At 45.5% G+C, this 13,469-nt stretch overlaps 1 protein-coding gene across 1 annotated transcript; it reads left to right on the forward strand.

The window, feature by feature from the left end:
• Positions 1 to 413: 413 nt before the first annotated feature.
• Positions 414 to 12,180, forward strand: uckl1a (uridine-cytidine kinase 1-like 1a). Its single transcript, XM_076042205.1, has 15 exons — positions 414 to 508; positions 4,226 to 4,413; positions 5,624 to 5,730; positions 6,367 to 6,537; positions 7,455 to 7,526; positions 7,679 to 7,868; positions 7,959 to 8,020; positions 8,471 to 8,487; positions 8,723 to 8,821; positions 8,904 to 8,997; positions 9,512 to 9,574; positions 9,695 to 9,817; positions 9,997 to 10,104; positions 10,345 to 10,501; positions 10,753 to 12,180. The coding sequence occupies exons 1-15, from the start codon at positions 420 to 422 to the stop codon at positions 10,830 to 10,832; spliced, it is 1,620 nt and encodes a 539-aa protein (XP_075898320.1). The 5' UTR covers positions 414 to 419; the 3' UTR covers positions 10,833 to 12,180.
• The last annotated feature ends 1,289 nt before the right edge of the window (positions 12,181 to 13,469 follow it).

Here is a 13,469-nt window from a genome sequence, read left to right on the forward strand (position 1 = left end):
TATTTTTCAACCACACTGGTGTAGATGGCCGAGAAAAATGATCTAGTTTCACTTAATTGGTCTAAAAAAAACAAAACAATCACATTCTATTCTTGAGTGGTTGTACTTTAAAAGGAATGTAAGCCTATTTTTCTCTCTCAATTACTCCCAGAATATCAGCTTTGTGTGCATTTAAACACGGCCAGGTTTCACACGGAGTGAATATAAAATATTAAGAGGCTATATTGTCATTATTATGCCAAAAAAAAGGGTATTTCTATAATGTTTTTGGTTGGTCATGTATCAAAAGGTGAAAAAACAGGTTGAAAAAAAAAACCCCCAAAAAACAAAAACCCACCGCTTTTAGAGGACGCAACGACGCGCACGACGGTAAACTACATTACCCATGATGCCACAGCACAGATGAGAGGAAATCATCCATGGCTTTAACCAGCCGATGCCGGCTCCGAGGTCGCAAGATCTCAATGGAAGCGGAGTGCAGGAAAATCATATCGTCCCGCTCTGACAGGTACATGAAGCTGTTCGCATCTTTATTAACCAGTGATTGAAATGCCTGTGACTGTGTGGGATTTTCACCACCACCTCAACAACTGTCTGTTGTCGGCATCATTGTCCTGACACGGTAACGACAACCGCCCCTTACTTTCCTTAAAATGCGCCTGACAGTGTCGTCACAAATTGATTGCGTTTGAACCCGTGTGTGTCACCGATAAGCCGAAAAGTAAAATGTAGTAATTCTTTACGCGTTGGAAATACAGGTCTCCTCGAAAGTAGGTGAGCTGCATGTTGACGCATCTTGCGTCACACACTGCGTCATGACGCACCACCCGAACGTTCGTTGACTATTTATTTTTCCTCTACTCTGCATTTATACCCATTACACAATGACTTTAAGAGAGGATACACACGTTCTAAGTCGAGGTTTTATAGATGCCTCACAACGTTGGTATAAGATCATCTTACGTGTGCAGGTGCAGAACAATGCCATTTAAACTCAGTCACTCAGGTCACTTCAGCAGAGGAAGTTAGTGTGATTAACATGTGAATGTGCATGGAGCAGGAGTTTTTAATAGGATGCTTTTTAGAGTACTTTTTGGAATATTGTCACTCAAGTAGTGTAGTGTAATACTACTTTTCATATTTTGCCTTGTTTTCTTTCTTTTATTTTATGTGAATGATGAAGAGGTTTTCATGTCCCCCATTGAACCCATGGCCTAATTTTGGTCTTTGGTGTAAATGTCACCAACAAAGTGTTGTTGCACAATCCAATTGTGAGCAGCTCATCGTAACAAGTTAAACAGGCCATTAAAACTGCATTAATTTAAGCCATTCATTTATGACTCCTAAAGGGAAACATGTCTGTGTTGAGATTATTATAAACACTTTTCTGATGTGATGTGATTTCCTGACACCTGCTGCCGCCACGTGCTCATCCTCCGCTCCACGTGTCGACCGGCAGTCAGCAAGAGTGAAGATCAACACAGGACAAGTGTCCCTTCCTGCTTTTCCGTGCAGGGACCTCTAATAATACCAACCAAGCAGCTTCTCGCTGCCTCGGTGATCCTCTTAGTGGCTCTCACAAACACACAGATGGATAAAGGAGCGAGCACTAAAGGTAGCGTGTTGGAAAAACTCAGAGCTGCCGCTGTTAGTTTTGTTTTATTTTGTTAGTTTTTTTTCCCCCCAGGAGGTGTTGGAAGTATATCTGTAATTAACAAAGCGTAGTCGGTGCTGATCCCCTCGTGGGCTGGTTGCACTCGGGAAGGTCGCCAACGTCAGCGGCCAAGCTGGAGGAGAGGAGGTTGTCGTATGAGGCCGACATGACTCTGCTGGACGGCGCTGGAGCCAGAATCTCTGGCTGCTGGTCTCTGAGGTCTGACCGCAGGTAACCACACAGCGCAGTGGCCCCCCGCCCCGGGGGTCCGACATGCTGCCAGTCGTCCCCTCACGGAGCTTCTCAATCACACACAGCGTGGAGGGGGAGCTAAAAATAGCCTCTAATGCGGGGAGGTTGATGGCGGGTCAGAGCAAGTGCGGGATCTGGGTTCCTTTGCTGGGAGTTTTGTTGTGTTTCTTCTTTATCTGTGCTCAGTCAGCAGAGGTTTGCCTTCAGCACGTCATTACTGAACAGCATTTGGCTGAATATGTAAAGCATTCATTAGTCCTCCAGTTTTTTTTCAGTTGCACTTTTTGCGGGGGCACTTTCAGCTTTGCAGCGCATTGGAAACAAAGAGAGTTATTAATTTGATTTGCCCACAGGAAGGCAGGAGTCCCTTAATGTGGGATTACACAGACGCACAAACAAAGTTGACTCATTGTCCCCCCGCATCCCTCCTCCCCGCTCCAGTATAAAAGCCCCATTCCAATTAAAAGCTATCTAAGCTGTATTGTGGACTATTGTGCTACTGCAATCAGTGCAGCTGGAGAAAATTAGTCCACTTGCATATAAAATGTAAGTGTGTCTGCGTATTGATACAACACAATATCTGCATGATTGGTTAATGAATGAATTGTCTAAATTGTAGCGCGTGCGTCATGCGTTCAGGTGATTTGTTTTTGAAACCGAGTCAAAAGGCTTCACAACTCCGTAAACAGTGAACACAGACCCTGTTTTTGTACCTGATGAACAGTCTTGCACAAGCAGCGCGCCGAGTTATTTGCCTGTGGCTCCACGAGGTTCTTGGCATTTTTCAAACTTCACCTCCGAACTTGTTTTAGCGCGGCACTTCTCTTTGAAGCCTCAGCGCGTCAAACAAAGTTTTTAGCTCTCAAATTGAAAGAGCTGATAACTTCTCTCTGATTTGGTTTCTAATGCTGCTCTAATAACTCTGTGAGTCTGCATGTTATTCAACCAGTAATCCTGCTGTGCCGAACAAACTTCTGTTTAGCTGAAGGCTTGCGCGACCACATGTCTTGTTTTGTCCCCAAAAAACCTCTAAAAGTTAACACGGAGTCAAAACAGCAGATGCTCAGCGCACAGTCACACAGGCTCTAAGTGTTTATCAGGCCACCATTTGCTCCGTCACAGCTATTTTTTTTTTCTTCTTCTTTTTTTTTTTAATCTTTGGAAAATCTGCCTCCAAGCTGAGTTAAAGGCCGTGTTTCATCTGGAGCTTGTGACAAGATCACACAGCTTCCATTAGCGGATGGAACAAGGGCTGTTGAAGGCCAGAGTTTTTGTCATCTGATGAAGAGTCTGATGTGCTTGAAACACATTAAAAGGACCTTGATTGGGGATTATTTCACTCTTAGCAGAGTCAGTGCAGAGCAGAGACTGGTTCAGTGTAGTGTACAACACAGTGGTGTATGTGATGTAATGTATAACACGTGACCGCAACATTACATTCAACGCTCTTTTTGTCACAGCTGCCCAAATTTAAACTCGCTCACAATGTTCAGTGTTCCCAAAAATTTGCCGCCAAAAAGCATTGGAAGGCGATTGGATGAAACCTCTGTCAGTCAGATTTGTCACTGCAAGGTTAGCTAGTTCCCACTGCCACAAGGGGCATCGTGCCCCCTTGGCTAGCCTTGAGCGAGCTAGTGGCATGCCTTCAGTCTTTCAATCTCTTTTAATATTGTGGCGTAAGGTGAAAAATGTCTACTGAGACACAACTGCAGTGCCATCCTGAAAATGTATATATATAAAAAATGTCACCTTCTATAGATGAAACAGTCCTTATTGCAGCATCTAAGCAGCGGCTAGGCCAGGGGTGGGCAAACCTTTTGACTGGTGGGCCACCACGGGTTCTACAGTGTGACAGAGGGGTTGGAGCAGCAGCAGATGGATGGAGTGTTTTGGTGAGCCACCGCATAGGAGGAAAAAATATGTCATGGGATATGTAGAAAACATGTTTAGGAAAAACAAACACAAGCAACAACAAAATTTGTGTGTTTGAAGCCCTGCAGTGTTTGGCATGTAAGGAGTGGCTATTATACTTGCAATTGCTGAAAGAGAACTTTTTTGGTGGTGGATTCCAATGCGAGAATCCCAAATCACCCTTCCTGCTCGTGGAACATGGACTGGTTCATCCGAAATGATCAGAAGACTTTTGAATTTTGCAGTTTTGCTTTCGCGTGACGCCTGTCATCACATCTGGTTTCCTCTCCTTGTCTCCGCCAGACCCGTGGATCACTTTTCTCAGTGTGTTTAGGCCCTGACCCGCCACCCCTCTCTCTCTCTCTCTCTCTCTCTCTCTCTCTCTCTCTCTCTCTCTCTCTCTTCCAGCGGGAGCGGCGAGGACTCGTTGGACCGGCTGCTGCCGCCTGCCGGAGCCCCTCGCAGGAAGAGCGCCACCTCCCTGAGCAAAACAGAGCCTCCTCTGCTCCGCACGGGCACACGCACCATCTACACGGCGGGCCGCCCCCCCTGGTACGACGAGCACGGAGCGCAGTCCAAGGAGGCCTTCGTCATCGGTACGCTTGGATGTCTTTCCTCCTCCTGATGATGATCAGCGTCTGTCGACTCCGACGCCTCGGCTTTGGTTTTTGGTTTCACACAACCCGTCTTTTCTTTTTTTTTTTTTTTTTGAACTCGCGTTCCCGACATACCTGTGAAACACTCACTGTCACTGCACATGCATACCACCTGCAAGCCTCTTTTTATTATCATTAGGGCGGTTCCTAGTTACATGGGTTGGGTTAGTCTAAGGTTGGATGATGAGACACACGTTAGTATCAAAAAATGTGGTTTCTGCTGTCGAGCTGAGCTTGGCAAACACAGGTACCGGCTGTATCCTGTTTTGCTACACTGTCTTCTTCTCCCACGTTCCTCTTTACGTCATCACGAAGAAGACTTGGTATAATTGGCCTCCCAAGTCGAGTGTGGTCAAGCTGTTCCTTGACTCCCTCGTCTTTCATCCGGCCTGCTTTGTTTTTCTCCTGTGGAATGTCGGCTTCAAAGCTGTGGTTATTATATTTTATTTGCCGCATTTATAAGCATATCAAATATAAGCATATCATGAGATAAAATATAAAAGCATCTTTATCTTTCTCTAACACTGTACTACAGTAAAAGTACAGATACTTGAAACAAAATGCTCTGGTAATGATTCCACTCCTTTACTCAAGAAAAAGTAACAAGATTATACTTTCAAATGTACTTGAGTAAAAAGTAACTTTTTTTTTTTTTTTTTTTTTTTTGCCATTAATGAAACAATACAGCTGTTGATAATTTTGCAAATATGAAAAATTTGTGATAGTTTTTGTTATTTTTCAACTGCAGGACAACCAGACTGTAATCAGTTATAGTTCTGACCAGTGAGAAATTAATCGGATGTTTAGACTTTTAACAAGAATAACCAACGTTATTGTCTACGTGTTTATTTATCTCTGTTCTCGGCTTTGGGAACAGTTCCCTCAAATCTGAAATAATCTTTAATAATGAGTGAATTAAATGAATTGAAAGAATTTGTATCTTTTAAACACAAACGTAACGGGCGTTGTGTCCAAATGTAGGGAGTAAAAGTAAAGAGTCATCAGAAAAAGAAAATACTCAAGTAAAATACAGTTACCAGTCACAAAGTATTTGTACTTAATTACTTCCCTCCACTGCCGCCAGACGACATTAGACGCACTCTGAAAAACACACACAATAGGCCGCTGACGTGTGTGTGTGTGTGTGCAGGGCTATGTGGAGGCAGTGCCTCGGGGAAGACCACCGTGGCCAATAAGATCATCGAGGCTCTGGACGTGCCCTGGGTCGTCCTGCTCTCCATGGACTCTTTCTACAAGGTGACACTTTCATCTTTTTCCAGTCCAGCTTTATATGTCGTATTGTCAGGGAGACTTTGTGCATAGGAGGAAATGGAAATTACAATGTGCTGCCTTTTCAGGTTCTCTTCAAACACCTTTTCATCCAAAGGTGTTTGTTCCCTCGCTGTAAGACCCTGGAGTCAGTGAGCTCTTCAGACTGCAGCTTTACAAAATAAGCAACCTCTGTGATTTTAAATCATTCACATGACACAGAAAGAAGGTTTTAAGACAGGATGAGGTGTTTCTTACTCTGAAAATCCACACTGTAATATTTGGAGTTATTTAAAGGCACAGTGTTTAAAGTTCTGCCATCTGGTGGTCAGATTTTAGATTGCAGTGCTCATTTGCTCACCCTCCCTCTCCCAAGCTCGCCGGTGAACTACGGTGGCCTGCGAAGCTGAACACCTCGTCCACCTTCGTCTTTGTTGGTTCATTTGAGGACGTGAGCGTTCGCCCTAAATATGAGACGCGCTGTCAGGCTGCTGGATTGTCCGCACCAGAAGAGAACTTGTAGAATCATCATGGATGATTCATATTTGCCAAACGTGCTGCGTCCGCAGTGTTGCTGTTCACCTTTGCTGCTGTTCCTCACCTGCTGTGTGTAACTGTGTGCAGGTTTTGAGCCCCGAGGAGCAGAGTCTGGCTGCCAGTAACGACTACAACTTTGACCACCCCGGGGCGTTTGACTTTGAGCTGCTGGTGACCACCCTGCGCAAGCTCAAGCAGGGCAAGAGTGTGAAGATCCCTGTTTACGACTTCACCACCCACAAGAGACAGAAAGACTGGGTGAGCGTCGCCGTCTCATCTCCCGTCATTTCTAAATATTTCACAACGCGCACTGTCATCCTGGAATAGAGTAATCAAGTGTTCATGCCTTCCTTGTGGATCAAAGCTGAGATATTTTATGCTCACTGAAGTATTGTCAATTTGTTTTCCCGAGTGTCATATTGCAGCCTTAAAGTGGCAGTGCACTTTTTATTTTGCCCCTAAGCAAAGCATGTCAACCAAAACGTAGAGTCGGCGCCTCCTTTCATTCCCTCTGCAGACCCTAGCCCTCTTCCAAACATAGAAAAACCCTTCCCCATACATTGACCACACACATACAAAAAAGACAGGTCAACCATGATGATATAGTCCAGTTTTAGGAATCCAAAGTCAGTTAAAATAGAAAAGCGCAGGTCCGCCGCTGATAGCGGTCCCCTTGGAAACACAACATTGCAATAGTTGTGGTAACTACCAAACAACAATAACAAAAGATGGGCCTCCAGATTGGGGCTTTTAGTGAGCATTATCATTCATTCGGCTTGTCTTTCATGCTATCTGCATGTGTTTTCTGATGTTGCGGCGTGTTTGCCCGCAGTGAAGGCGTTTGCCTCCTCGCTATTTATAACGGCGGCGGGGCAGCTGTTCGATGGGCGGGAGGAGGCAGAGACTCGCATGCCAGAACATGTAGATGCGGCTGGTCTGGTTTTGCAAACTAAATGGATAGGAAGGCCTCAATATCAACAGGCAGAGGAGGGTTGATGCTCTGCCACAGAAGAAATAACACCACTGGAGCTTCACACACCATCATGTATTTTTTATCATCTTCCACCTCACAATGCGGAAAATAATTGCATATTGCCGCTTTAATGTTAAGAAGGCTGAATTATCTTTTCATGAAGTGTCTCTGAACACTGGCTGCTCTTCCTTTCTCTATGCAGAAAAATGTGTACGGCGCCAGTGTGATCATATTTGAGGGAATCATGTCTTTTGCAGACAAGGAGCTTCTTCAAGTAAGGAAACAAGTTCATTTCTTTTCTTCTTTTTTTTGTCTGCTTTAAGTAAATCTTTTGAGTATATCCATGTTTGTGGGCATACGGTGTTGGCAGTTGGAGCAGCGGCTGAAACTGTGCGAGGTTTTTTTCTCTGCTGTTTTCACCTGCAGCTCCTGGATATGAAAATCTTCGTGGACACAGACTCAGACATACGGCTGGTGCGGCGGCTCCGCAGAGACATCACCGAGCGCGGCAGGGACATCGAGGGCGTCATCAAACAGTACAATAAATTTGTCAAGCCGGCCTTTGAGCAGTACATCGAGCCAACCATGAGGCTGGCAGACATCGTGGTGCCCAGAGGTGAGACTGAGAGCCGCCATCGCTGGATTTAGTTCCGCACCGGCACACCAAGATCAGCCCAGATAAAGGACCTCCTGTCTTCCCTTTAAGGTGGTGGAAATATGGTGGCCATCGATCTGATTGTCCAACATGTTCACAGCCAGCTGGAAGAGGTGAGACGCTGAAACGCTTGTGTTGCATGGGGAAATAGCACCACTGTGTGTCTAAATGTGTAACTTACAAGGAGGAAAAAGGGCTTAGAGGTGATGGTGTCGGTGCCAGCGGCACTATAACTAAAGTTGCTGTATTAGTAATGGTGTCCTCTGGTGCTTCTCATGATTGTGAGGCCCATGAAATAGTCCATGTAGTCCCCCAGTTAGCGACGCCCCGTCACGTCCAGTCCTGCCCGCATTCACCTTAACACACTAAATGCACCGCTTCTTGTTTAAAAGTTAATCACTTATAGTATGATTTGCTCATTTTAAATGACAAAATTAACATATTGTTTTTGAGCCTTTCTTCGCCGGCGTGATCAGTAGAGAAGCTTTGAGCAGTCTAACAGTAGACACCTTCTCTACTCGGGCATTTGATCGTTTTCTATCTCTCATCCTCTTCTAATGCAGCGCGAACTCAGTGTCAGGTAAGTTCACAGATGCGCCATCTTTTCTTCCTTGGCTTTGATCCGCCTCTCCGAGCTTTTGTGTTAATGCCTTGTGCAAACTCCTGACTCCTGGCCCATTCATGTGTTGCCTTGAACAATGTCTCACTTGTCTCTGAGCCACACTCCTGCCTGGTGCAGAGAGTCAGTTCACCATTTTGAGTTTTTCTTTGTTTTTTTTTGTTTTTTTCGCTGACTGCCGTCCCTTTGCTCTCAGGGCACTCTTGGCTTCGGCTCAGCAGACTCAACCTCTGCCTCAGACGCTCAGCGTGTTGGAAAGCACGCCGCAGGTCAGAGGCCTGCACACCATCATCAGGTGAGGGTGCTTCACGTCGGTGCCGCCGCAAGCCAAAGCAGTTCTGGATTTAAAGCGGTGGGCTTTTGTGTCTGCGCTGCAGGAATAAAGAAACTAGTCGAGATGAGTTCATCTTCTACTCCAAAAGGCTAATGAGGCTTCTCATTGAGCATGCGTTAACATTCCTACCATCCCAGGTGGGTACACTGCAATTCTACTGAAACATTGAAGTGCCTCCTGATATCCTCTCATGCATATAAATGATCCTATTCTCTAGTTCGTTGCTCTTTAACCTTGGCCTTAACTGTTTTCTGTCACCAAGTGCTACTTGAGTCAGGGTTATACCTGATGGGTGGGGCGGCGGCAGGGGGGGCATTAATCTCTGTGTCCAATAGCAATAAGTCAGTTGTGAAAAAAAAATTGCTCAGCAACAAAGTAACTTTTTTCCACCGTTCAGCCTGGAATTCTGCTTTTATTGTGGTGCATCTTAACTTCTGTTGTTGTTTCATTTTGTTCTGTGTAGTGCAGGCAATGCTTTTCTTCCAAGAGCAAAACTTAGCTTTAGTGTTTCTGTACAACTTGAAGAGGCGACTTGCCCGCTCACTCAGGATGGGCTTGATTAAAAAAAAGAGAAATACTATTGAAAAACTGATCCCCAGTCCAGCTGAAAAGCAGAGACTAACGGATGACTGCCTGTGTTTTCCCTCTTAGGCGTGTGTTGTTCAGACTCCACAGGGTCAAGAGTACGAGGGCAGACGTTATAATGGAAGAGGGGTGAGATGCAGATGCTCTCTTTCTTTCTTTCTTTCTTTGTCTCTTTTTCTCTTTTTTTTACATCAAGTTTCGTCTTCCACAAACTTCCTGTCGAGTCATTGTGTTTGCTTGTGTCAACAGATCACAGGCGTGTCTGTCCTGCGGGCAGGAGAGACCATGGAGCCTGCCCTGAGGGCCGTGTGCAAGGACGTTCGCATCGGCAAGATCCTCATCCAGACCAACCTGGACTCAGGAGAACCTGAGGTGGACGTCCAACACTCCCCACATTTGCATCGCTAAAATATTTCCCACTGCTTCCCCCCTTCCCCCCGTCCCCCTCACCCCCTCTCTCCTCCCTTCCCTATTCTTCCACATAATGCGTGTCTCCGTGGTAACTATCCTTCCTGCTTTTGTAACCATGGAAACCTGTCTCCTCCTTCCAGCTGCATTACCTGCGTCTGCCCAAAGACATCAGCGAAGATCATGTCATCCTAATGGACAGCACGGTGTCCACCGGCGCCGCTGCCATGATGGCAGTGAGGGTCCTCTTGGTGGGTGGAGACACACACCATCGTCACCCCACCCTCACGGCCATGATGACAAGCAGACTGAGATGAGCTGCTTTTCTCTCAGGACTAACATTTCCCTCTTTCACGCTGCTGGTCAATGGTTGTTTCATCAGGAGCCCCTTCCATGTCACTCTGTGACATCTAGTGGCTGCTGTCGCCGTCGGTGGACCTTTACGTCACCGTCGATGAGCAGCATGGTGTCCTTTGTGTTTGGCTGATTAGGATCATGAGGTGCAGGAGGACAAGATCGTGTTGGTTTCGCTGCTGATGGCTGAGCTGGGCGTGCACTCTGTGGCCTACGCCTTCCCCATGGTCAAAATCATCACCACCGCAGTGGACAAGAGTCTGGATGATTTCCTGCATGTCGTTCCTGGCATCGGTAAATCGTCATGTAAACTTTCTCTTAGGGGGAAAAACAATCAAAATTAATTATTTTGCTATTTGTAACCGTTGTGGGGCCACTGCAGCTTTCAAAAGAGGGAATCACTTGATATTGATCTCCAATGACATGCGCTTAAGAAGGGATTAAATGTATCCTTTGGCATCTCTAGGTATTGGATTTGAAAGTGTGTGTGTGTCCGTGTCCCTGTTTAGATTGAATCTAGACTGAATCTGTCCTGTTTAATGTAGGGGACTTTGGCGATCGCTACTTTGGAACGGACGGGAAGGACCACTGGACTGATGAAGACCAGGAGGAACCTTCATGCTGACAAGCAGAAACTCAAACACCTGATCGCTTAAGTCATGAGTCACGTTCCCTCAAACACGGATCTAACTTGTTGTAAACTGTCAATGAAGTGTTGAACTTTCACAGAGGCGTCTCCATCAACAGTGCAGGTGACTTTGTTCAGTTTTTTTCATGGATGTACACACACACACACACATAACAATGGTAGGTTGATTACAGCGACACCACACAGTTTAACGTCTAGCAATAAGCTTGCGTTATCATATTCTAATTTAATTTTCCAGCGTTATTGTAGATGTTCCCATTCTTTAGCAAAATTATTATACTTTTTTTTTAATTAAAGATCCCACATTTTATTTACTTTCAGATCTTATTTTACATCCACTGGAGCAGCTTTGTGTGATTAATTATTCAGAAATCTCTTGGTCCCTCTGCTAACAACCTGTCCCCAAAAAGTAATTGGTTCCAACTTCCTCTGCCTTCCCTTCTTCATGTTGGGGACTGAAACAGTGTGCAACAGCAAGGAAGAGAGGAATATATATATTTATTTTTTAACTAGTGGAGCAAGCAAGAAAAATGAAATGATAGATTGTGTGAGAGACACAGTGTTCATGTTGTGGTCAAGCTTTATTCTCATCAATTCAACGGTTTATACCACGCTAAGTGTTCAGGACATTATTTCCTTACTTGAAGATCAGTCGTAACTTAGCGTTGACCATTTGCCATCGGCTCTGCAATGTTCCGTAAAACTACGGGCTGTGTGGTGTAGCGACTCCTCAGCCTTCTCGGTTCATTCATTTGAGCAAAAACACCAACTTACTATACTATGCTGACGTACTCACAGTAACATGATGACTATGCTTAATCCAACAGAAATTAGTAGCCAGTGTGCCAGCTGGAAACGACCTTGTTCACTGCATTCACTGCTCACCATTTGACAATAATGGCCTTAATATGCAGATGCATTTCATACAGTTTTTCAGGGTGCAGTTCCATTTAGTGTGTCAGAGCCTTTCCAGTGAGCCAGCAGCTACAGGAGCAGCAAATTGCCTCTTTTGATCTGCGCTAACTCAACCTCTTCTGTCCAAAGTGACTGCTGGGGAAACAAACTACTGCTAGAATCTTTCCCTCAGAGATGTTTTATTTCCCTCACTGTGCTTTTCACTTGAACGTTTTTTGTCACATAAATGGTCAGTTCATATTAGATGACTAGAGATGGCTAAAATTAATATTAGCAATCTCCTGGTGTTTGAAGCCTTGTGCCTGGGCATCAGGAGTGGGGGTATTTTTTGTTTTTTGTTTATATTAAAAGGTATGCACATGAGATATGTGATGGGTAAATATTCCTTGTTTTTTCTAATAAAATGTCAAATTAATATACAAATTATTATTATTATTGTTATTTGTAGTAGTAGTATTTAGCTATTGTCTTAAGTTTATTTATTTTCTCTGTAAATTTAAAGTGCTGTACTTTTATCTTATTACATAAAACCTTGTTGTACAGGGGGAAAAAAATATCGACAGTTATCCCACACTTTCGTTTCCGTGGTGTGACGTCACGACCAGTTCTTAAATCTTGCCGTGACGCTCAGGGTTCAAATCCCGGCCTTTATGCCTCCTCGTGTGGTTCCCGTCTCGTCCTGAGGGGGGCAGTGTCGTTCATATTTGACCGGTAGAGAACCGTCACTGTGTTGAAGATGATCATCCGGAATCACACACACACACACACACACACACGCGCGCGCGCGTCCTCCAAGTTTAAATAGGTTAGGATGCCTGTGATGATGTGTAGGTTGTGAGGTGTAGTAGTATTATTTGAATATGAAGGTTGACGGTTATTTCCGGGTTTTTTGGGGGTGGTGGGGGAGGTTGGAGTAATAAAGCCTCGGAGTCTCTCTCTCTCTCCACACACACACACACACACACACACACACACACACACACACACACCTTCCTCTCAGGTTCATGTCTCCATTCACGTAGCAGCAGCCATTCATGCTGCTGCTGCTGCTGCTGCTGCACATTGTGGCGTTTCACACAACACGGTCGAGCTGCGAATCATCGTTCACACCCGCAGCAGCTCATCAGCTCCTGCTGCTCCGACAGGCGGCTCCTTGGCCGCCGCTGCTGCTGCTGCTGCTGCTGCTGCTGCTGTTGTTGTTGTTGTTGTTGTTTGCTCCTCTTTCTCCGGCCGACGAGACGAGCGGCTGACAGTGTGATCACACATGTCACACGACGCACGCTGGATTCTCCAAGACAGCGCAGCGACTCGCTCGCCCATGTGACTACTGCCTCAAGGTGAACCTGTTACCATGGAGACAAGGCGACCAATGGAAATTCAGCAGACGGTTACGATGTTGACTGCGAGCTTTTTGTTTTAAGGGGTGACCTATTTTTTTTTTTTTTTCCCCTCCGTGCCCCCCCCCCCCCCCCCCCGACACACACACACACACACACACACACACACACACACACACACACACCGACACACACACAGGAGCAGAAGAACCTGCCTCTGTGTTGCACGAATACACACAGTTTCGGGGGGGGGGGACATAGGAAGGATTTCCGTTTCACACACCGATTTACTCACCACCTGAAACCAGGGGAAGCATTGTGGGGAGGAGGGGGGGGAAACACGTTGAAAATATATACAGGG

This window comes from Nelusetta ayraudi, unplaced genomic scaffold (assembly GCF_046127955.1).
Source record: "Nelusetta ayraudi isolate G7.1 ecotype Tasmania unplaced genomic scaffold, CSIRO-AGI_Nayr_v1 ptg000070l, whole genome shotgun sequence".
NCBI lineage: Eukaryota > Metazoa > Chordata > Actinopteri > Tetraodontiformes > Monacanthidae > Nelusetta > Nelusetta ayraudi.